This window comes from Anthonomus grandis, chromosome 3, assembly GCF_022605725.1.
Source record: "Anthonomus grandis grandis chromosome 3, icAntGran1.3, whole genome shotgun sequence".
Lineage (NCBI taxonomy): Eukaryota > Metazoa > Arthropoda > Insecta > Coleoptera > Curculionidae > Anthonomus > Anthonomus grandis.
In genome coordinates this window covers 9,792,556-9,819,438 of record NC_065548.1, presented here as the reverse complement: position 1 = coordinate 9,819,438, position 26,883 = coordinate 9,792,556, and the positions used below count along the sequence as shown (strand labels likewise).

At 31.2% G+C, this 26,883-nt stretch overlaps 1 protein-coding gene across 1 annotated transcript in view; it reads left to right on the top strand.

Annotated features, from left to right (window-relative positions):
* LOC126733779 (pyrokinin-1 receptor-like) overlaps window positions 1-26,883 on the top strand; it is a 177,590-nt gene that overhangs the window by 114,928 nt on the left and 35,779 nt on the right. Inside the window, exons 3-4 of the mRNA XM_050437176.1 lie at window positions 3,007-3,246; window positions 4,482-4,701. Of these exons, the coding sequence (XP_050293133.1) occupies window positions 3,007-3,246; window positions 4,482-4,701 (460 nt within the window). The remainder of the gene's footprint in view (window positions 1-3,006; window positions 3,247-4,481; window positions 4,702-26,883) is intronic.

The following is a 26,883-nucleotide window of genomic DNA, read 5'->3' as shown; positions in this document are numbered from 1 at the left end:
AAAAGCTATTCTCGAAGCTTAAAATATATTAAAATTAAGCTCGAATTCGTAGAATAGTTTCAAAAGTGACACTAAGTATTTGAAAGAAAATAAAAACTATTTCAAGAAGTTGAAACACACTAAAACTTGCCTGGAATACTTTCAAGAATGACACTAACTACTTAAAAGAAAATAAAAACTATTCCAGGAGCCTGAAACACATTAAAAGTTAGTTCAACTACCTAGAATAGTTTCAAGAAAAACTACTTGGAAGAAAATAAAAAAAATTATATTATAGAATTAGGTGCATTATGCCATAAGTTATGTATAGTTCAGGACAAATGTAGATTTTTTGAAAAAGTCTGAAAATCATATATTTTTGATACTAAACAGATTTAGATATTTTAATACTACGAGGGTGGTCCCAGAAGTACCCGGCCTGACCTAGAGATGTATCAGTATATTAGAAAGTATACAATCTATAAAGCATATGTTTCAAGTTTGAAGACGCTACGTTGTTTAGTACTTTTGGCAGCCATCAATAATGAACGTTTTCAGTGACTTTGTGAAAATGGAGAAAATTGGTCATCGTCGGTACTGGATGATCGTCGATTAAAAGTGCGCGAGCTAGCGGACATAGTAGGCATTTCAAAAAGTGCGGTACATCGCATATTAACTGACTGAAAATTTTAACATGAGAAAGCTGTGTGCAAGATGGGTGTCGCGTTTGCTCACACTCGAGCAAAAACAGTGTCGTGAAGATGTTTCAATTGAGTGTTTAGCGAAATTTAATAGCAACAAAGCAGAATTTTTGCGTCGTTTCATAACCATGGATGAAACATGGGTCCATCACTTCACAACTGAGATAAAAGAACAATCAAAACAATGGACTCAAAAGGGAGACCCGGCTCCAAAGAAGGCGAAAATCGTTTCATCTGCAGGCAAAGTCATGGCGTCGGTTTTTTGGGATGCGCGAGGGATAATTTTCATGGACTATCTTGAAAAAGGTAAAACAATTAATGGCGAGTGTTATGCGAACTTATTGCAACGTTTGAGCGAAGAAATCAAGCACAAAAGGCCGCATTTGGTTAAGAAGAAAGTGTTGTTTCATCAAGACAAGACACCGGCTCACAAATCCGTTATTGGAATGGCCAAAATTAAGGAATTAAAGTTTGAATTGCTACCTCATGCACCCTATTCGCCAGATTTAGCCCCCTCAGATTATTTTCTGTTTCCAAACTTAAAAAACTGGCTCAGTGGTCAAAGATTTTCCAACGATGAAGAAGTGATGTCTGCAGTTAATGGCTATTTCGAGGCGCAAGACAGTTCTTATTATAAAAAGGGTATCGAACTTATAAAACATCGGTGCGAAAAGTATATAATAGAACTATAATAGAATTTTAAGAAACTGGATAGAATTTTCATCTATTTTGCATTTCTTTTTATAACTGATAAAATAGATTGCAGTTATTATTTTTATTTCAAATATAACTTCAATTGCCGAAGATAATTAAAGTTATAGGATTTTTTTTGAAGATATAACATAAATATAGCACGAAAATAACAATTTTGTTATAATTTAATTTAGGAAAGTTAAATGGGGATATATTAAAAAAAACGTTTTTTATGTTTCTGGAATTATGCAAAAATTCCTTTGTATGTTTATGAAATATTTAAAATGCCTAAAATTAATAAAAGAATGTTAAAAAAAATTTTCACCAGCTTGGAAAAACATAAAAAACTCAGCTGCCTAAAAGGATGCCTAAACATGATTTCAAAATGCCTTTAAAAATCCTTTTTATAAATATTTTAAATGCTGTTAATACTAGATAGCATTGTGATGAGAGCATTGTGAGATTAGCACCACTGTAATTTAAAAAAAAAAAAAAAAAGGAAAAAAAATATTGCGTTTTATATTTTGTGTGACATTATTTATCTCGAAAATTACTTTACCTCTACAGTAATTTTTATGGTCGTCTTCACTAGTAAAAACATTTTTTTTTATTAACTTAAATGCCAAAATTATTTATTTTATCTGTGCTTTTTTTCCATCTAAATCATAACCAGTAATAAATTTTAGGCAGAAAATAAATATTATAAAATTATTTTATCTTTTCTGTCGGCGAGCCATGGCTTTGTACAGAGAAAAATTTAAAGTAGACAATAAAAAGGGCTTTCGGTTGACATTTATTATCTTTACGCCTTGATGCCTTTTTTCAAGTAATTTAATACAGTTTTTAAGGATATTTTTTCACATCATACCATATTTTTAAAACAATATGAATAAATAAAATACAACATATTAATTACAAATTGATGTTAACATTCAGCATTTTAAGCAAGAAACTTAATCACCATGTCCATTTAAGTTATGCATAACCTAAAAATTAATTTTCAGTTTTTTGTTTGTTTTGTATCTTCAATATTGCGGAGGGTTGTTGGGTCGGGTCAGAAATAAAACAGAAACCTGTTTACTTATTCATTATAACATAACATTGAATTATAAAAATTAAATAAATAAACGCTCAGAAAAATAAAAACATTTGTTTCTTGGCTTATTGTTGATACTAGTTTGCCCACTATAACACCTACAATTTAACGCTTATTAAAAATAATTCTACGGTGCTATTATAAATGTGCGCTAATTATAACTAAAACAACCTAGACTTAGGTAAGAGGTGTAATGTATAAAAAATAAATTTCATATTTTTTTAATAATTTTTTTTTAACGGATTGTACCTGAATGTAATTTTAATTGTGTCGTAGTTTTTGTTTTTTTTTGTTGTTTTAATTTTTGTACACGTAAAAAACATTTATTTTAATAGCGTTTTATATTTAATTTTAATTTTTTATGTACTTGAAATTACTTTGTTTCATCTCTGTGATTACTTAAATCCATTTCAGAGTCCTGAGGATGACTTAATATAAGTCGAAACGTCGACATTTAAGTAAATAGGTTTCTGTTTTATTTCTGACTTCACCTCCGCAATAGTAAAAATTAATATTCATTTTTCTTAATTATTTCAGGTGTTAACCATCACCGCGTTTACAGTAGAACGTTACCTAGCAATATGCCATCCTTTTTTGGCACACACCATGTCCAAATTATCCAGATGCGTCCGGATCATTTTAATGATTTGGATCGTAGCACTAACGCTAGCCGTCCCTCAAGCTATCCAGTTCGGGATACAAGTAAGAGTGGAAGAAACCGGCAAACAGGTCAGCGAGTGCAATTTGGTCTCGACGATATTCACTCATGCGTTCGAGGTAAGAAATTTCGTTGTTTCTATCAAATTTTTGAGAAGAATAACGAGGTAAAAGCGAGAAGCGAAAAGCTTTTTATACCTTTTTGTAATCATATCGACCTTAACCCGTGATATATGATAAAAATACCTTACTCGGTTTTGTTTTACTTCCATTAAGCATTTCCACAATAGCATTTCTTTCTAAATGCCTGAAGGGAATTACAAGCTTCATATTTTATAATAAAAAAATTACAATGTTTTTTTAAAATATATAACAATAATACAAAACACACGTGCCTCATACAAATTGATATTTTTGAAGGTAAGGCTTTTGTACTATTGGATTTAATTTCAATATTTCCACTTCCAGGAAATATTTAATAATAAAACGTATAAAGCAATAAAGGAATTCACAAGGATCCAATTATGATCGTTTAACCAGGAAGTGAAATATATTTGGTAATAAGTAAATTAATTAAATATTTATATAAAATCACTTTTCAGTCTTAAGTTTTTCAAACTCTTAAGCAGCGTTTTAGTAGACATAATAATTACCTTGCACCTTTTAAAATCAAGATAGTATCTAATAATCCCCTTCCTTCCTTTATTAAAAAAACTAAAACAGAAATAAAAAAATGTGAATTCGTTATTTAAAATTACTAGGGGGAAATAAACTTACTCTGAACAGTACTTGCTGTTTTTAGTTTCATAAATACTCTTATTTTAAAACTCTCCTTTTATCTCTTCTTTTTTAAAGGATAAGCTTCTGCATTGCATTCAAATTAATTATTTCTTCTATTGGAAGAGCTAAATTTTCCATAAATTATTGCTATAACTAAACATTGGTTAAATATAAGTAATGTTTTAGTCTGAGTTGTCTTAGTCTGAGGCATGTAAAGTATGCATTTTGAATTTCACCCTGTTAGGACTCGATTCTATCTAATTAAAACTCAATTTATTACAAAATTTACATATTCATATGAAAATTAAGCAAATATCATATTTGCATTAAACTATAAACGGATAACAACACAAATATTTATGAAAATTTTACATATGATATTACGTGCCTCATGCCATAACAAGTTATGCACAATTTAGGACAAAAGTACATAATTTAGGTCTAAAAATGATAAGTTTAAAAAAATCTAATAGGCTAATAAAAATCAAACTCTGGTGTGATACGAATCTCCTTTTTTTAATATCTCAAGCTAATCATGCTGTAATACATCCTGTTCACCCAAATATTTGTTCCAGGTGTCTACTTTGGTGTTTTTCGTCGCCCCGATGACCCTAATTACGGTACTTTACATTTTAATTGGTAGACAGCTAAAGCAATCAACAGCAAAGCGACCGTCGCTCACTCAGCACAGTAGCAGCTGCACACCGTCACGCTATTCTAGTCATTTTGGCAATAATGATGCGGCAAAGAAGCGCAGACAGACGCAGGCGCAAAATAGGGTGGTAAAGATGTTAAGTAAGTGTTTTAAATATTCTTAGCATTAAGGAATATTGTACTTTTCTTAATTTTCTTTTTAGCATTTTGAAAAAGATATTGAGTTTTTTAGTATAGTTTGCATAGGAAAACGGCGTCTTTCTTTCTCTATTACTGTCTGAATCATCTGGAAATTGTGTTGTTTTGTTTAGTTAGTTTATCCAATTATATACAAAAAACGTCATCTTTTTATTCTCGCTCCTCAATCCGTTTATCCCTCATAGTAGTATGGCTGCATCATGAGTTAAGTAGTTATTCGTCTTCCAGAAATCTCTATCTTATCCTGAGTGGGTAGATTCTTGTAATGTTTGTCATGTTATCACCTTTAATTAGTCTATACATCTCATTGACGATCCGTCCCTGTATTAATGTATTACTGGGATAAGGTCGTAATCAACCGTTTTTTTATCTCGAGTTCTTTTATAATTGATTGGTTTATGCGGTGTGCATTCCATGATATGCGCAGTATGTGTCGGTAAATCCACATCTCAAGTACATTTCTTCTGTTGTCTGTTCTTTTAATTGTCCAAGTCTCGGCTGCGTACGTTCTTATTAGAAAAATTAGGGTTTGTATTAATCTTTATTTGGTGTTCTTGTGGTAGTAGTACGTGCTATTACCAAACGCCTTCGAATTTCCGGTTTGCATTTTCCTGTATTTATGATTCATTGGAATTTCTCCACCACTTCGTATTCTGCGATCCTTTCGATCTGCTGTTGGTTAGAATTTGCTCTATTTTTAATAATAACTTTTATCTTTTAGATAGATTTGTTGATTTTGAGGCCATAGGTTCTACTGGCGTCTACTAATCTATTCATGTCTACTTCCAATTCTTTTTCATTTCATGTTATAATGAGGATGTCATCCGCGTATCTGAGATTATTTAAACTTCTGCCCACAACGGTTATTTCGCCTTCCGACTTTGTTCTGTTATATGTATATGTTAAAAAGTTGGGGATATATAGGATACACTTTTGTCTCACCTTAATTGTGAAGGCTTCTGAGTCTACGTTATTAACTCTTACTTGTTCGCGCTGTTTTCCTCATAAAGATTTTGGATAAATTAAGTTAAGTGAGAGGGAGTTCCTTTCTGAGAAGTATCGTTTATCTTATTTTACTGTATCAAACGCATCGTGATAGTCAATAGGCATATGTACTTCTTTATGTTGAGTTCACGTCTTTTTTCAATTAGTTGTCGTGTATTTAATATCTGTTAGCGTGTGTCTTTTTCAGGCATAAAACCTGTTAAACTTTAGGCGTTCGTCAATAAAATTATGTAAAGTAGTTCCTTGCTGACGTGTAGTATTAGTCCAATCGTTCTGTAGTTATTGCAGTTCGTAAGTAGTGCTATAAATATTGATTCACACTACTCTTATGGCCACTTTTTTGACTCAATATCTTTTAGCATATTGCGTTGTTGATTCCGATGTTCCCTGTAGCTTTAATGTAGCCTAATTCCTAATTTTTTAAAAGATTTCTCTATTTTTATTCTTAGAAAATTTAGGTCATATTGTATTTCATCCATCTGATGTATCGTATGTACCGCAAGGTTATTGAATAGATTGCAACGGTATTATTTCCAAACTTTTGCTCTTGCTTTTGAATTTCTAACTAAAAGGAACTTCGAAGTGTGTGGTTTGAACTCATGTGTTAGATATTTTACTATTTGTGCGTTTTTCTATTTCCTCTCATTTTCTGTTTATTTGATTATTTTTGTCTGTCCTGCATAATTGTTTTGCTCTATAGGTAAGTTTGATTTAGTGATTTCGCTTCTTTTTTTTACCTTCAGTATAGTTTCCTCTGTCATCAATTGTCAATGTTTTTATGTTATACTTCGGTCGTCCTGTTTGTATCAGATTTGATTTGAGTTTGTTGATGAAATTGTTTTTCTGCTTCGGATCTTATCGATGATAGTCATATCATTACCATTCTTTAAATTACCTTAGCCTGATTTCGGGATATAGAAATAATGAACTTGAATTTTTCCACTTATTTTATGTATCACGTTTTCATTTCTCAATTACTATTTGAATCATCTGGAAATTATGTTTTTCCCTCATATCTCATACATTATTATTTTTTAAGTGACCTCAAATATTGAAATAAAAATAAAATTTTGATGAAACTATATATTTGTTCTTTATTTTCGTCTTCGTCTCTATAGTAGGTACAATTAGACGCATTACCGAAGAAAAATACAATTTTCAGCTAATCCAGATACTATTTAGAAAATGTAACGATGATATAGAAAATAGGTGGAAAAATCGAATTCTCATTTATATATCTCTATCTCAGTCTAAAAATTAGAAGAAGGTGGAAATAAAATGATGTTTTTCGGGTACATTTAGACACATTACAAAAAAAAAAACACTATTTTGAGATGATCCAGATACTATTTAGAAAATATATAGAAAAATTGGTAAATAAGTCAATTTCTCATTTATATATCTCTATTTCAGTCTAAAAATTAGAAGAGGATGGCAATAATTTAGGAGGAAGGATGTTTTTGGGTACAATTTTTTTTATGGAAGAAAAACAGTATTTCCAGGCGATTGAAATACTGTTTAAAAAATTAAGCGATGATATAGAAAATAGGTGGAAAAATCAAATTCTCATTTATATATTCCCATTTCACTCTAAAAATTAGTCTTTGTCTTTGTCTTCGTCTTCGTCTATCATATCATAAGAAATTGGGTGTTTAGTAAAGTTTGCATATAAAAACCAGCATTTCATTACTATCGTTTAAAATTATCTTAGACTGATATAGGGATACTAGCTGGATCATCTACAAATTACATTTTTCTCTCATAATTGCATACACAAAACATAAACTATTGCTATGATCATTTCATTACCACTCGTTAACTTATCTCAGCCTGACATGGCTGATATGGAGATGAAAATTAAACTTTTCCACTTATTTTATATATCATGTTTTCATGTGTCTAACACTCTTTGGATAATTTCGAAATAGGATCTTTGTGATGCGGTATACAGAAAATCATTATAATTTTTTTTTTATTTTACCTCAGAAATTGAACTGAAAATTACACTGAAATAATAAAAATATCTTTTTCTTCATTTTGATCTTTGCCACCATCTTCGTATTGGTCCTTCTCTTCTTTTTTCTCTTCTTGTTCCTTTTCTTCTTATTCATCTCTGTTATTTTGTGAATACTATATTATAATCGATACTATCAAATAACTGTACTCTGTTAAACGCCTTTGCTAGGTCAATAAAACGTTATACTAATCGGAATTCAATAATATTCTTTAAGTTACCTTAGATATTAAAATCAAATTTAACTGAAAATATTTTCTTCTTTTGTTCTTTTTTTTTTTCGTATTCGTTTTTCTATTCGTCTTCGTCTTCCGTTTAGTAAATATGGCTCTAGCTTTTTACACTCTGATCCTGTGTTCTTTAGAGCTATGATTATTTCATTGATAACAGTTTTACGCTAATTTAGATTATAAGTGATCTTCACTGCATTTTACTATTCTGTTAATTACTATCAGAAAATGTTCTGAAGTTTCTGTAATTACAACCGTGTCATCGGCATATCTCTTCTTGATCTTAAAGCTCACTGATTTCTTCTGAATATAGGTTGAATAAGATTGGTGAGAGTATACATCCCTGTCATACACCTTCTTACTTTCGATTTCCTCAGTTTTTTTTGCTCTTATCGAATATTCACTTTTTGGGTGTAGAAACAAATTGTGATGTTTCATTTATCAAAGCTGTTCTCTATCAAATGCTTTTGATAAAGTAAATAAGGCATCAGTCGTCGATTTATTCTCTCTGACCTTTTTTTATGGTACTTTCGAGGATTCAACTAGTGAACATTTTCATTCTGTCATTGAGCTTGTGGGCTTTCAGTACTATCATATGAATTTTTTAAATATAATTCAAACTTGTTCCAATTTTTCAGCTTAACTATTTTTAAGGATTTTTCTCTAGAATTTGGTTCATTCTTCCCACTTGCTTCTGTCTAAATTTTATAATTGATCTTGACGGTTGAACCACAGCATGTTATTATTTTTTATGTTTATATATCTTTCCTGCATTAATTCATAGTAATGAATCTTTTGTTAATGTTTCATGTATGTTGTGTCCTTAATACCAAAATAACTATTTTATTTTTAGTTTTATCCCAAGCAGTTTCTTCGAACTAATTCCGTACCCTACACTTATTCGAACTACTTTTCAACCCTCTTTTAAATGCCAATCCTAGAATTTCAAGTACTTACCTACTCCTTATCTGTAAATGCTTTCCTACAAAAGAATTTATATTGGGCCTAAATAATGTCTCCCTATGAACTACAATACACGAGATACCAGCTGCTTTTATGTCATCAAAAAGGAAAAGTTGTACGCTTAAAAGTTTTATCAGACGTGAGAAGTTTGATTTGATGGGCATTAGGGCTTGTAATCTCCACAAAGGGAGCAATTATGTTTACTTTCGGAGAATATCCTTAACTGGGGCAAGGACGTGGAAGCCTGTCAGGATTCTGGATATCTTGTATCCGAAGTAAATATTTGTTAAGTTCTCTTAGTGCACCCATAGAATGTAGGAAATATTTTTTCTATTATTTATAGTTACTAGGTCAATTTATTTTAATTCTTAGCAATTAAATTGTCAATTGCTACCGGATGCCTAAATATTCATGCATTAACATGTTTAATTAAAGTCATGATTATTGTCGAGGGAGAAACGCTATTGTTCTTTTTTTGGTGACTTAGACTAGTTATTGCAAGTTAATACATTGATTCTAAAACATAACCTTAACTTTTTACGAACGTCCCTCATTATTTATTTATAAAATGTTTGCAATATTTATTACAAATAAATATTTTCTTTTCCGAATAACCTATAAATAAAACCCATTACTTGTCCCCTCGTATTTGATAGACAGAAAATTGTGTGAAATTCAGCGTTGGTCTCCTCTTATTATATCCCAGTTCAACGAGCTTTATTATTAAAAGAATCCACAACACTCCAAGCGAGAAAACTTATTTTTAGTAAGCAAGACCCTATAGGGTTTAATGAGAATTTTTTCAGTAACCTTAAAATTAAGATAATTTTTTTCGTCTGAACGAAACTTAAAATTTTACAAAATAAACACTTTAGTTGACACGAATTTAATATGAATATAATATTCAAAAGGATTCGCACATAAAGAGGGACTATTTTAAGAAAATCGTTTATATAGGAGACGGCTTCTATTTTGTATTTAAATGGAAAATTAATTTTCAAGGATCCCTTTTAGTATAAGAGTTAGTACAGGAGCTTATTTTTTTATATTTCGATTCATAAGGCACAGAAAAAATTGCGCTGTTAATGTTTTCAAATAAAACACCCTGAATATTTGCATTAAGCAATGAAGGTCTCTCAGTTTTCTTGAACCTATACACTTTTTCAATTATTATTTTAGTAATAATCTTTAGCACTTATTATATTTTGTCTCAGTTCCTCTTATATATTTATTTAACTTATCATTCTTTTTATATTTTCTAGCATCTTCTTCATATTGTTTCTGTATTTCATCTTTTATAATTGCATTCTTTTTGCAAGTTCTCTAGATTCCTTCCTTATCTCCTCTTGTTTGCCGTCCCTTTTTTGTTGTTTTTTTGCTGATTTTTCAAACAACTTTAATTAGTGATGTATAAAGAATAATTGGGAAAGTTGTTAATTAAGAAGGGATTAATTAATTATGAGTACACATTTTCCTATGGCTTAACTCTTTTATGAATATATTAACCAATTTTGGCATTTTGCAACTAGTAAACAAGCTAAGTAATGGCATCCTTTTTAAAATTTTTAAACATGCTCTAGTTACAGGTTCAATTATCAACCAGCTGACTATGATGGTACTAAGGATTCCTAAACAATGTATTCTTCTCTCTTCTCTCTTCTCTCTTCTCTCTTCTTGCTCTTCTATTTTTAATTTACACGTTTTTCGGGTGGTCTTTTACCAGTTATCATTTTTTCTCTTTTGTTTTTCAAATCTCCTTCTCCCTATTTTTTTTCCTCTAATTGTTTCATTTTATATTAAATATTTTTCATTCTTTTCTGTTTTTATGGATTATGCTATTCAGATGTTCTTTTCTCATATTTTCAAAATTCTGTTTTCAATCTATTTCAAGGTATTTGGTTTACGTCATGGCTCTGAGGATAGTTATCAACTCCAATGGTTTTAAAATAATTTGGTTCTCCTTTTTCAATTTCAAATTTTCCGTTTTATATCTTAAGTCCCTTTCTTTTTAACCTTAAAGTATTCAATCTTAAATAAAACAGAACTTCATTCGGATTTATGAGAGGAATTCTTTCTGTAAGCCTGTTTCTCAACAAAACCACTGAATGTCTCAATACTGATTAATGAGCAGGAGGAAACTGTGTCGTTGGGTGGTAAAGTTTCCTTATCTTCAAACATTCTACTTAAAAATCCTGATAAGATAGAAAGATGTGTGTTTTCCACCGAGTTGAATGATAAGTGTTTTACTTCTGACATCAACTAGGTCTTTTCAGAGGCTTCATCTCTAATGTTTCAAGTTTCGATCCTTTTCTTCTGATCTGATTTCCGTAATCCTGAGTTCTTAGTCTTCTTAGGCCTTCTTCTATGGAAGTAAGTCTTGTTTCCTTTTATCTTGATATTCAATTTCTCTCTGTAAATATTCATTCAATCTTCTTGTTTTGTATTTTTTTCAATCTGTTTATATTGATAATCTTCCTTTCTGTTAGTTAGTGTCTTTCATCATCCAATTCCCTTGTTTTTGATCTTTTTTTTATTGTTAGAATTGCCCTAAGGTTATTAAACGACATTGATTTGTACCGTTCTTTTGTGACCTGAATATATACATAATACAAAGTATAAACTTTAAATAAATCAGCTTGACTTCATTCGTTTCTATAAGAAAAATCCATTTTACTTTCTCTAAGGGTCTTTCTCACTAAAACCACTATATCCAGTCAGTGAACAGGAATGGTTTCACTAATCATCAAATATGCTACTTTAATATTAACATAGAATAATTTACTATAGAAACATGTTTGCTTTTTACTAAGAAAATAGGTAAGATAAATGATATGTGTTTTACTTCTGACACCAAATAAGTTTTTCTTTTGTCATTTTACTTCAAATATTCCTTCAGAGACTCTATTTTTAAAATTTCTAGTTTCAATCCTTTTTCTGTTATCTAAGATTTGTAAAAATTAAAATATTTCTATTTCTCTGCTTCTTCGGCCTTCTTGTACCTTCAAATGCCTTGCTTCTTATCTTTTATCTTGATATTCATTTTCTTTCAGTAAATCTTCATTTACCCTTCTTGTTTTCTATTTTTTTCAAGCTGTTTATATTGATAATATTTTATTCCTTTCTGCAAGTTCTTGACTTCAATCTTCGAATTACCTTGTTTTTGATCCGTTTGTGCTTGTTTTAAGAAAACTCTAATTCTCAACTTTTCTTCATCATATTATCGTTTTTTCTTTTCAAGTCCTCTTCTCCCTATTTTTTCTCTCTAATTTTTTAAATTATTTTACATTAAATCTCTTTCATTCTTTTCTGTTTTTATGGCTTTGCTAATCAGATATCCTTTAGGAATGTCCATCCTATATTTGGAATTCCGTATTTAATCTCTTTTGAGGTAAACCAAATCAAGAGCATAGTTCTGAGCAATTTGGTTGCCGTTGTTCAATTAACGTACTCTTTAAGTCTGATTTCAAAATCTTCAGAAAACTCAACAGGAAATCCTGCTTCAATTAGCTTCAGCCTAAGATATTCAACACTATTTTGATGTGATTTCCTAAGAAGCCTTCCTTGGGATGAAGTAAGAATCTTAATACTTTAATTGGTATCAGCAAGTACTGCTGGTGGTAAGCTTATGATAAAGATAAAGCCACTACCATAGCTTCTTATAAAATCAATTAAATAAGAGGTACCTCTTATGTATACTCCAATATGTCCAAATGCCTTACTAAGAGTACCTGATACAATATCAATTCTATCCATGACTTCATCCCTACTCCAGCTCCATTTAATCCATAGAGTCCTACAGCATACACTTCATCCACAAAAGTCCAACCACCATAATGGTGAGCCAAGTTGTATAGTTCTTTAATGGGAATCACTCTACCTATCACAGAATGAATTTGTTGTTTCTGTTTCCACACAACCACAACTTTTGGAATTATTTGATCATTTGACATGTTGCAACCAAACAAACTGCCCATAGTTCCACGGCAATGCTAGTTCTAGCCTTTCAATGTTCTAAGACTGAAAGATTTGCATGTTTCATTGAAAAAGAAGCAAACTATCTGGGTTCTTCTCATAGATACGAATAAAGTTAACTGTTTTGCTTAAAATGACATGCTTTATCTGGGAAGATACAGTCAGAGGCCTTACTCAGATCACAGATCCATTACATCCAATGGCTTTAGGACTATTGGAGTTCAGGAAGTTTTAAGAACAAGAACAAAAGGATCGGAAACAAGAAGGTTCGATGATGAAGGTCAAAAACTTGCAGAAAGAAAGAAATTATTATCAGTAATATAAACAGCTTAAAAAACAGAAAATAATAAATGAGGAATTACAGAAAGAAAATGAATATCAAGATAACAGATAAGAAGGCATAAAGAGTACATGAAGACATAAGAAGACTGAGAACGCAGGGTTATATTTTGATTTCTAGGGAAATCAGATAGAAGGAAAAGGATCGAAACTAGAAGTCTTAGAGATAAAGGATCTAAAGGAATATCTGTAGTAATAAAAGAAGAAAAACTTAGTTAGTGTCAAAAGTAAAACTTATGTCATTCATCTTACCGATGTTCTCAGTGCAAAACATACATTTTTCTATCTTATCAGGATTTTAAATCAGCATGTTTAATGATAAGTAAACCATACTACCGAACCACACAGCATCTTTCTGCTCATTAACCAGTACTGGGAGATTTGTATGTTTAATTGAGAAAGAGCCTTCGAGAGTTAAGTTAAAGAATTAAAGAGGAAGAGATGCAATGTGAGCCTGGGATAGAGACAAAAGGACTCCTCAACTATCTAGAAGCAAGAATTTTTAAGTACCTAAGAGAAAGACAAACTTACTTTTCAACTGCATGAAAGAAAGACAGTGACACTCCTCAACTTCCTGGAAGAAGAGTGACTTCGGCATTATCAGCTGCAATATATGCAACATATAGAAATTACATATAGGAAGAAAGAGAGAATGGAAGAAAAACAAAACGACTGTTTAAGAAAAAAGTGATTCTAACATTATCTTTAAAAGAATTAAAGTGGGAGAGAAACAATGACTTTTTAACCCCATGGAAGAAGGAGACAGAAGACTAAATGTTAAAGAAAACAAGCTATCTTGATTATTCCCATAGATTCGAATGAAATCAAGATATTTAACTTAAAATTGTATACCTTATATCATGGAAGGTACAGTCAAAGGCAGGAAAAAAAATATGGTAGTCAAGAAATTGCAGAAAGGAAGAAAATATTATCAATATAAACAGCTTGAAAAATAGAAAAACATGAATGAGGATTCACAGAAACAAAATAAACATCAAAATAAAAGATCAGAAGCAAGGCTTAACAAAAAGGCGGTACAAAAAGGCTTAGCAAGACTGAGAACCCAGGGTTAAGTCTTTGAAGCGATATAATATAGAGAAATTTAGTTGATGTCAGTAATAAAGTACATATCATTCATCTTACCGATTTTCTCCATGAAAAATTAACATTTTTCTATTTTATCAGGATTTTAAAGTAGCAAGTTTAATGATAAGTAGTACTGGGATATATGGTGGTTTCATTGAGAAAGAACCTTAGAGAGAGCTAACTTTTTGGATTTTTTTTCATAGATACGAATGAATCCAAGCTATCTGGCATTAAGTGTATGCTTTATATCATGAAAGATACAGTCAAATTATTTTGATTATTGAGATCACAAAAAAAGTGCATTTCATCCAATCACTTTAGCACTATTGGAGTTAAAAAAATTCTAAGAACAAGAACAGAAGGATCGAAAACAAAGAGGTTCGATGATGGAGGTCAAGAACTTGCATAAAGAAAGCAAATAGTAGCAATACAAACAGCTGCAAAAACAAAAACTAAAGCATTGAATGAAGACTTAAAGAAAGAAAATGAAATTCAAAATAAAAGCAAGCGGTACAAGAAGGCTTAAACAGACTGAGAACTCAGGCATATATTTTGATTTCTAAAAAAATCAGATAAAAAGAAAAGGATAGAAACTAGAGATGAAGGAATATCTGAAGTGATATAATTAAGAAAAACCTAATAAGAAAAAAAAGAAAAAGTTAAGGGAATAGGAACTTGACAGAAAATCTAGAGATCTTGGAAGAGTCTTTTAAAAAATGACTCTGGTACTACAGAAATTTCAAGATTTAGAAAAAAATTACCAAAATATTTTGACTCATTCTCATCATTTGACTCGTAATTTTTTAATGAATTTTCCAACTGGAACTGCAGTTGTAACTCGCAAAACACACAGATCGCTTTATTATTGACACTTGTCTAAGAAGCTGACATCCATCAGAATTCGATTTGATTGAGACAAAATGGCAGCCACTGCTCTATAACATCAAAATCTACAAAAGCAAAGAGTTCCGATAAAGAAGAAACCTCTGGTGGCTTAAAATGCCCATTTTTTTAAAAAGTACCATAAGCAGTCAAACAAGTGGAATTTCAACAAGTTAATATTATTGAATCAGACCCTCATGGTATCTTTAAGTACAACTCCTTTTTTGCTGATCAAATACTTAAGAAGCAACAAATAGTAAACCATTCAGCAGGCTCTTTTAAGCCTTTAACTTCCATCTCATTCCTTTTTCCACGCTTTAATGACTATCTAGCTATGTCCAGACATCCAGATTTGATTAACTAGGGAATAACAACCTTAGTAACCTACCCAAACGGTGATGGTGGTACCAGAAATATATCAAGAAAATCCACCCTGCACGTAGATTTGGAAAAAATGTTGGCACAACTGCATCAAAAGTACTCGGCATTGCTCTTTAATTCTTGTTACCTTGCTAACGATACCACCCTCTATACTTCAGGAAACTTTTACAGCACTGATAATGCTTCACTGATTCAAGGATTCAGAAACTCAGAAGCACATGTTAAGACATAATGACTCAAAACATCTTTAAGAAGTTTAAGAAGCCACGCTGATCAAATCATTCCAAAAGTTGTGGTTATGTGGAAATAGAAATGAAATGGTGCCAAATGCTTATGTAGAAATGGCAAAAAAACACACTTTATATTATCATAAGAATTTGTCCCTTATGTTGACAGGCGCAAAACAATACTATACCTCTTTAATAAAATATAAAGCATTTTGTTTTTCATAAAATATGAGAAGATACTCTATAAAGAAGTCAACATTTAAAGTTAAATGAGTGTAGATAATGTATATTAGAGAAAAAGGCAACAACATCGCAACGTCGCTCGATCGCATTGTTGATTTCACCGACTAAAAAACATTTTTATTAAAATTAAATATTTTATAATTATTATAGATTTCTTAATAGTTTTTTATTATTCTACGTTTATATCGACTGTTGTCCCTTGATATGATGTTATGACAATATCGGTATTTACTTGTGAAAAGATCGGCTTTTTCCCATGGGGCCGAATGTAAACACAAAGTCGTTTGTCAAGATGACTTTTCCCTAGATGACAACAGCTTTTGCCTGCGGTGTTGCCATTTCAATTTTTTTAGAAGCGGTTTTAGGAATAAGCATGTTAATTTTTTTTTTTTGCTTTGAAGATGTTATTTTTGCTTTTAGAATAACACATATCTATTTCTACTTTTTATTCTTAATCCAAAATCTAACATCAATAAGTTAAATTAGCATTATTACATGTGTTGATATATAGCTGAAAATTTCCTCTTTTGAAAATGAGTGTAACCTGACAACAGAGACTCGATGAATATGTTTATAAACAACACACCCCCTTGCCCCTGTGCATATGTTGACCTCAATCAAAGTTGTTGTTTACTAATTCTATCCGTTCAATGTTCTAAGCTTCCAGTACTGGTTAGGGAGTACCAAGAAGCTCTGTGCTTCTACTTATCATGAAATATGCAATTTTTAATCCTGATAAGATAGAAAAATGTGCGTTTGTCACAGAGAAAATGCGAAAGACCAATGATACGGGTTTTACTTCTGACATCAACTAAGTTTCCGCTTGGGAAATCACCCAAAAAGGAAAACTGCAATATTTATAAATCAGCCGGACCAGAAACTCCATTTTTCCTCCCATTACGAAACTTGTTTTGAACCACGAAAGTTTTATTGGAATGTGAGTCTCTATCTTTTTTTTTTACTGTTTAATCAATGAAGTCGAATGCGGCGTTCGCAATTTAGAAAAAGGAAAGAGAATCATAGCTAAAAAAAAGTGCAAAAAAAAGGGATGTATACGATGATTGACGTGGCTCCAAATAAAAATCAACGGGGAGAAAATTAAATGGCAAATTGTGAGGCAACGAATCATCAGCGGATTTTCACGGCTCAGTAAATTGTTTTTTCTTTTGGAAATCTTAGAAGATGTTTAATCGATATCGTGGGAAGGGAGATATGGTATGTGTTATCCGAAGTGGTGGTAATGTTTGTAATCTAAATATTACTTTTATAGTCACAAAAGCATAATAAAAGTACACCAAGATATTACCCACTCTTATTACTATTAAGAGGTTCATTTTTCCAAATTTTAGAATATCAGAATCGGTATTAATTAATCTAAATACTTTTGAATCATCAGCAAATATAAGAAATTTTAAATCTGAAAAAAACAAGAACAGGCAAAAGAAAGTACAGACAAATTAATATCATAACCTAAAAAATTAACTTTTCGCTGACTGTCAATGTATAATACATTTGACATTTGACGCAAGTCTGTCACATCATGTCTTTGGGCGCTTTATTTTAATATAAACTGGGAATTTTAAGCTATATTACGTTTAACCTGTATTAAAAGAAGTCAGTTCCTTAAAAGGATTTAATTCTATTTCATTTTTAATTTTGAACTCTTAATTGGTTTAAAAGTGCGAGGAAATAAGTACAGCGAAATTAATACGATAACCTAAAAAATGAAGTTCTTGCTTACTGTCATTGTTAATATATTTGACATTTGACACAAGTCTGTGACATCATGTCTTTGGGCCCTTTATTTTAATATAAACTGGGAATTTTAAGCTATATTACGTTTAACCTGTATTAAAAAAGTAAGATCTTTAAAAGAACTTAATTCTATTTCATTTTTAATTTTGGACTCTTAATTGATTTAAAGCAGCGAGGAAATAGGTACAGAGAAATTAATACCATAACCTAAAAAATTAAGTTCTTGCTTACTGTCAATGTCAATATATTTGACATTTGACACAAGTCTATTGACGTGATGTCTCTGGACGCTTTATTTAAATATAAACTGGGAATTTTAAGCTATATTACGTTTAACCTGTATTAAAAAAAAAAGTTCTTCAAAAGAACTTAATTCTATTTCATTTTTAATTTTGGACTCTTAAGTGGTTTAAAAGTGCGAGGAAATAAGTACAGAGAAATGAATACCATAACCTAAAAAATGAACTTCTTGCTTTCTGTCAGTATCAATATATTTGACATTTGACGAAAGTCTGTGATGTCATGTCTCGGTGATTTATTTTAATATAAACTACAAATGCATTTTGGCATTTTATGCATCAGTATGCAGCCGATATAAAATTTTCTCTACTTTATTACTTTGTGTCTTCGACACTCTAAAATCAGCATTCATTTTATAAATAAAAACATGATGACTTTAAGCTCACTTAAACTTACTGTCTGAGTTTATATCTGAGAGAACTGATATACACAGAATATAAAATACTCAATACACAGAATTCAGGAATCGTAGATAATTACAGAAGATCACACCTGAAATTGTAGGATCCTCCAGATTGATTTGAATAAAACAAGATTCACTTTTCTAATCTTTTTACTTTATTTTTTCGCCATCTTGATTTAAAAAGCGGAACTTCAATCTACCTGCTCGGCAATTGGCGGGAAATACAAAATTTTAAAACATTTTTTGCAGCTGAGACATTAGACCGCGAGGACGATGGTAAATTTCGAGAAAATCACAAATTTTTGGTTTCTTCAGTTAATAAGCACTTAAAATCAATGGTACTCGATTAATAAAATGAATTATTTTATCTGGAATTAAATCCAAAAAAATTTCAAGCTTAACTTGTAGGTAAAGAGCGATGAAAATTGATGCTATACCATCTGGACTAAATGATATTTTTGATTTAAAATTTATAATTCAATTTAAAATAGCTTGAATACTTACAATCATACTAGAAACATCGACAGTATCAGAACGCTTAGAGTAATAATCAAGAACGTCATAATTAGCATTAAAGTAAACCGTAGAACAATAATCAGAAAATAAATTCGCAAGTTCATCACAATCTTGGCATTTACTTCTCTAGTATACATAGCGCTTGGAATCCCAGCATTTTTGAAAGTATGTTCATAATTCCCTTACAGGAATTATGAATTTCCCATATTTGTGATATCAATTGTGATACTCTCCCAACCATAATGAGGCATCTACATGATGCGTTGGATTATCCTTAACCAAGCACATTTCGTGATAATAAATATACGTTTACGTTATTTTAAATTTCTCATTCATATATTTATATTTTTAACTAAATTCAATTTAAAATTGTAGTTATTTTAATGTCAAATGTATAAAATAGAATTTGTTGTAAATGACAGCTACCTATTATAAATGTATGACTAAATAAACAAATCAATAAATATTCATCCGAATTTATAGATGCAAGATAATTATTCAACAAAGTATAATTACAGATCTTGAAATATTAATATTCAATATAATTAGATACACTCCAGGATACAACAATATGTCACAGGAATATGCCAAGTTATGAGTGCTGATATTTAATAAGTCATTTATAGCAACACTAGAATTTATTAAGTTTTAATAGTGAGAAAAACGGACATCGAGAAAGACGTTATTTATTCGGAATGTTATTTATTGAGCCAAACCATAATAAATAAAATAATTAAATATGATATAACCATCATTAGTTACCCATAAAGCTTACGGAACATGGTAGTTACCAAATAGCATAAGGTTGTGATCAAGAAAAATCTCCACAACCTCTGAAACAGCTTTTTTATCAATGATTCACTTATTTTCAAGGCAGTGCAATTTAATGAAGGCAACGCATAGGAAAATTATTATTATTATAACAGAAGTACCAAACCAAATCAAATTCATTATATCATAGTTACACAGTTATTATGAAAGTAGAATCCGAATTACGTATTTATATTCCTCTAGGTGCAAGCATGTGTGTGGGAAGAAATAAATAAAAGCATACAGTTTCTATTTTTGCTTTAACTTACTTTAAAGAATTTAATGAGAATTATTCCTAAATAATTTAAAACATACGTCTTCGTCTATCTTGACGATGTAATCATTTCCACCCCGTCATTCAAGGAACATATTCGTGTTTTACGTGAGGTCATACAGAGAATCTTTAAGGCAGGTCTAACTCTTAACAGAGAGAAGTGTACCTTTTGTAAACCCGAGTTAAAATATTTGGGATACATTGTTAATTCTTCCGACAACAGAAAAGGAATGTTTGGCTGTCATTTTCGCCATCGAAAAACTTAGACCATATGTGGAAGGTAGCCATTTTACAGTGGTAACTGACCACTATAGTTTGAAGTGGCTTAATTCAATCAAAGATCTTGTTGGTCGCATTGCTCGATGGGCTGTAAGGCTACAACAGTACGATTTTGATATAGTTCATCGTAAGGGTAAAGACAACATCGTCCCCGATGCATTATCTCGTTCGGTACCAGTGGTAGATGAGATAGCACCTCTGAATGACATGTCAACGAACGATTCTTCTTTGCTGACCGACAAATGGTATTCCCGCTTGCTAAAACGCGTTAAAAAGCAACCATCTAGGTACCCACTATGGTGGATTTCTAATAATAAGCTCTATAAGCGTACTACGTCAAAATTCCCCGCTTTAGATAATCCTGATGATGCTTGGTTGCAGACTGTACCACGAAATCAATGATCTGATATCATAAAGGCACATCACGATCCTCCCACCTGTGGTCATCTTGGTGTGTTTAGGACTCTTTTCCGTATTTCACAGAAATATTACTGGCCAAATATGAAATGTGAAGTAGCTAGGTATATTGCCCGATGTCACAGTTGCTTAAAGACTAAACCTCTTCAAAAAGTCTCTTCTAGCCACCTTCTTAGTCCACAACCAACCCTGACTAGACCTTGGCAAATCTTCAGTGTAGACCTTGTGGGTCCCTTGCCTCGTTCTCGTTCTGGATATTCCTTCGTATTGTCAGTATATGATTTGTTCAGTAAGTATCCTCTCTTCTTTCCTTTACGATCGGCTACCGCAAGCAGTATATTAATATGGCTCGAGGATCATGTACTTTTGGTTTACGGAATCCCTGATAGAATCATTGCCGACAATGGACCTCAGTTTCGTAGTGGAGCTTTCCAAAATAAAATGCAAGAGTATGGTATCCAAATACGTTATACTGCTAATTATCACCCGCAGGCTAACCCTGTAGAGCGTGTCCACCGTGTTCTAAAAACCATAATCTCAAGCTATGTTGATGAGGACCATAGGACGTGGGATCAAATTTTCGCTAAGGCAGGTTGTGCAATCCGATCAGCAAGACACGAAGTTACGGGTCTAACTCCAAGCTTTGTAATTTTTGGTAGAGAACTTCGATTGCTGTGTCCGACCCCGACTTTAATTTCTCCATCTAACCTTAATGATTCCGATCCAACTTTGCGATCGAAAACTTTGGAAAAGGTATTTGTCGATGTTCAGAAAAGACTTAGAAAGGCTTGCGAGCAACGTAGTAGGCGTTATAACTTACGGCATCGCGATGAGCATTTTCAACTTGGTCAGGAGGTATGGCAGAGAAATTATGTTATCTCTAATGTTGCCAAAAACTTTACTTCAAAGTTCGCGCCTAATTATCTTGGATCCTACAAGACCAGCAAAATTCTCTCCCCATGGTCCTACGAAGTTTCGGACTTGACAGGCCGCTGTCGTGGAGTTTGGCATGCTAAAGATTTAAAGGCACATACTCCTGATGATAACGTTCAAGATCAAATCTAATGTTAGTATCTTAGTTATAAGTCAGCGTAAATCAATTATTATAATAGATTCGTTTCTTTTTAATTATTTTGAGGGTTCTTATAATGTTGTATTGTATTAAGTATTTTCAAGTTAGGATTTCTTTTTATTAGTTATTTAGTTAGATTAGTTTTTCTTTATTAGGGATTGAATTTCCATTGCAAGTTTCAGGAAAATTTCCTTTTCAGGAAGGAGGATTGTGTTACAGGTTTAATCTCCAATAGATATATTAACTGATTTATTTTTTTTTTGCAAAGATAAATTAAATTTCAACCATAGTTTCATTAAATAATTTATTTAAAAATCATATATAAATATATATACTACACAGATATGATACACCGTTAAGATGGTCCCTCCTAACATACCCGATCTGAAACGGAAGAAAAACCATTATTGGATGAGGAAAGTAAATAATAATATGGGATATTGTTTCATAGTTTTGTTGATTGAATAGCATTAACAACTGCTATTGATTTTACGTTGATTTTACCTTGCAGGTCAATTTGGTAGATTTTAATGAATACTGAGCACATATTAATGATTTGTTTATTTTGTTCAAGTCATAAGGATCAATAGTGATAAGAATGTTAATGTCAATCTGGTCTGCCAGTTTTTTTTGTAAATCATTGTTGCTAAAACATGGCTTCAAGTTATAAGTTGCTCCATAGTTGCAAATTATTTAAACCAATGTTGGTACCAGATAGTACCCAGTAGTTAAACCCAGCAAGTCAACGCCTAGGTACTTGACAGATAAGTGCATTCCTTAAAATCTGGGGGAAACTGACAATCCTATTTTTAATAGATTCATTCTTTATCTGGTTCTAGAGTATGACAGATAGTTTCGCTTAATGCGGATGTGAAAAGGTAGACCCTATCTTAGCCTAATTTTTTTTGTAGTTACTAGTATATGCTAGAATGGCTTAATTGCTGATTTACTAAGTAGACCTAAGAGTTTATAGGGCTCCTTGTTTTTTTGTGTTAAATAAACCCCAGAAAAGGCCACATTCCATCTTCGGCCTTCCTGTACCTTCTGCTTATCCTGTGCTTCTGCTTTTGCTGCACTTTTATTGTTACTGCTTCCACCTCACTTGCTATTCCACGTGTTACCACATCAAGTCGCTTGGATCATCACCTCCGGAACCTGCATTCATTCCTTCCAAGTGGCTACACCTAATACCGATGGCCTTTCACTACCTGCTTGACATTCTGGAGGCCCCCTAACTGGTTGATCTGCTGCTGCCCTTTTGGCCCAAATGTATAGCTGCCAACAACGGAGCCTTATTCAGACCAGGTGGGTCTAAATAAAATTGTTTATATAGCCACCATCATTGATTTGATTTGAAATTGGGAACTGAGTATATACGTATATGCGAGGTATTATGAGATGTACAATTCAATAAGTATTAAGTGCTCAATTTTACTTTATTTTCTTTCATAATCTTGGATTTCATAATTATAACTTAAGTATTAGAGTATTACTGTATTTTTTTTAAATTGAGGTTATAGATTAAATTAGTTGTCAATTATGACATTGATTTATCTTTCAATATTAAAGTTGGGGTTACCGATAAAAGCTGCGTTTTCTTTGCGTGCCCTAATAAAGGGTAATAATAATAACCCTGGAACCCACATTAAGGCATTGTGCGAGAAACAGTGCAATAAAACTAAACTATTCCAATATAAGTTTTATTATAAATTTCTTGAGTAGGTACAAACGTAGTAGAGTACCAACATAAATACGGGTTTTTAAGAATTGTATTCTTTATTATCTGAAAAAGACGTAAAGAATTGTAATACCGTATTGATGACATAAAATATCTAAAGTAGATTTTTTAATTAATTTAAATTTAGTTTGTTTGTAAAAATTTGCAGTATGTAAATTCCATTTCTATCGATATTTAAAAAGAAAATATTTTTTCTGTCATACTTTTTTGCTATCCTTTGTAAATTTGTTGCGTCTGAGGATTTTTTTCAAAAAAAACCTTTCTCTGGATTTATCCATTACTAATGCATATTAAATACGCAAAATAAAAGTCGTGGTAAAACGATGGAATTTTAGAAACTTTTTTTTCGCAAACAACTCTCTAGTTTTCATAACATAAAAACCTCTGTTTGTTTTTCTTACGGTTAAACTGTACTTAAAATTAAATTTCTATTGAATATTAAAATTTTACTTATGGTAACTTAAACGTCAAATCCTAAATCTAAATAAAAAGTTTTCTTGCTATTTCCAAATAATAACACTAACATAATAATATCCATTAAGGATAATCCATAAATATTCTAAAATTTCTGATGTCTTTAAAAATGCCCAAAATGTTCAACCACTTTTATAAATAAAACAGGAATTATATTCAAAAATGTTTAAAAAGAAAAATACTGTAATAAAATTGTTATCAGACAAAACTCAAAAATTACAATAAGGCAATTTTAACCCTATTAGAGTTTGAATGTTATGAAAACCGGCTAATTAATAATTTTTCTATTTTAAGGCAGCCATAGCGCTTTCTAGTAGTGATTTCAAAAACATAAACAGTTCCTTTTATCATTTTTTTTTGCTCAAATTAGTTATTTCTCCAAAACTGTACAATTACTAACTTATTTCTATTAAATACCATATTACACCCTCAGCAGCAAGACAACTAATTCACAAATTCGAAACTAACGACAATGTTAGTTTCCTAAATTGGAATTCACGTTCCTATGCAGATTTTGGGCACGAACACCTCATACAGCTTGTAATTAGTTGAAAATGAACAGTAAATTAGTGGGAAGCATCCTGCCTGTATTGGTTTCTGGTTCACAGATAAAATTTAACCGTATCGGTCGTAAATAATTAACTAACGTAATAACCAAACGCCTGTTCTTTTATTAGATCGGTTAGTTGATATACTTTAGATAATATGGTTATTCAATGTGTGATATTTATAGCACAACTAGTATCTTTTATAGAAACTTTGACACAATATCTGGAAAACAATTTGACTGTAAGCCGTTTTCATTTATCAAAGATCAGAATTAATTACAATTTTTACATTACAAAATAAAAACCGAGTGAGCAAGCTGACCTGTTCCTTGACTTTGACACCAAATAATTAGAAATATGGATACATATGAGGAAATTCGGTTAATAAGTTACTACTGTCTACTGATTTAATAAATATACAAGTTACAATACACAATACTTAATTACATATTATAGAACTCATTGAATCGGGTATTTTTTTGGATATAATTAATGAGGCGAAGGCACGTGGAAGATATAATAATTTTATGCTAATTGTGTGAGCCACCATAATAATTATTCATCCAGAAACTGGAAAAAGTTTGTTTGCTCTATTAAGGTCTGCTGAGTGATATTTGGCACAAAAACAGGTCACACAAGAGTAGGTACCGATCAGAGATAAGTTTATTAAATAGAGTTCTTATAATGTCTACTTTCATGTCTAATCAGGTGTCGGTGTGTCAATGTTTAAGTATTTTTTCAGGGTTTTTGTAATATTTTAGCAGCACGGTTTCTATAAATAAAAATGTTTCATTTTTTAAAAACCTCTCACGGACTTTGCTTTAGTTTTTAATAATTCCTTAAATTTTTATTTTATAATTTTATCTTTATTTATTATTTCACTTTCATTAATACTTAATCATTATCACTTTAAGACTAACTTAAGATTATTCTAATTGCAGATTTCTTAAAGGAATTTAATAAGCAACAGAAAAAATCAAGATTTTCTGCGTACTTGTTGAGTGTTGTAGAAATTCTGTTGAATGGATTCTCTAAATAATTTGTTGTTCAGTTGTGGGTTCAGTAAGTTGAAACATGGATTAAGAAGAGATCAAGGCAGTCAGAACATCTTGTTATTCCATTTAGAATCATAGTACTCCCTTCCATTTGACATTTAGTGATAGATATGACATGGTCTGATTAGTAGAAAAAAATGTACCTGATCTTGAAAGGATAAATTACATAAACTTGACAAATTTATGCTGAACATTTTTAATCCTATTTATATAATATGATCAAAATGATGAGAAAAACAAAGCTCCATTCAAATAGACACCAAGATCCTTTACTAAGTCAACATACTTGAAAGTTGCTTTATTAATTGAGTATTCTATAAGGAATAGATTTCTCTTTCTACTGATCCCCTCATGTAGCAACATTTATTAATGTTAAGAAACATTCCATTTAATTGGTACCAGAGAAAAATAAATTTATGTCAATGTGCAGAATTTCAGTACCTAGAGGAGAGCATACTTGCCTATACAGTTTTAAATTATTAGCAAGTAAAAGACATTTTCACTTTAGGAGAAGAACAAGATCATTTATAAATAGAATTAACAGGAGATGACCAAGATGCAAATATTGTAGAACTCCTGAAGAAGTCTTGAAGCGTCGAGACAAGCAATCATTAATTTTAACTTGCTGGTCACGATTGCTTAAACATGATTTAATCCAAGATAACAAAGTGCCAAGCTTTGACAGTTGATGGATCAAAATAGTTAATATTGTCAAAGGCTTTACTAAAATCATTATAAATAGCATGTACCTCATGGCCTTTATGAAATAAACTAAAAATAAAGTTAGTAAATATTACTGAACGACCACTGACAAATTCTTTAAAAAAGTCTCAATACATTGCTCAAAAAGCTTAGTAATGGACAATAAGATGTTTATGGGGCAGTAATTAGACACATCGTTTTTATTTCCAGATTGAAGTATTGGACCAACGTTGGACATCTTTTAATTTTTAGGGAACAGACCGTGATTTAATGAATCACTGAATATTTTGTACAAAGGAAAATAAAGAGACTACAAGCATTCTTTCAACACCCTGTTGGGAATTTGATCGGGACCTGCATCCTTACTTGCATCAACTTTTGAAAGTACAGTTTTAACTACAGCAAAACTTATTACAACCTCGGAAGCTAAACTAAACTTA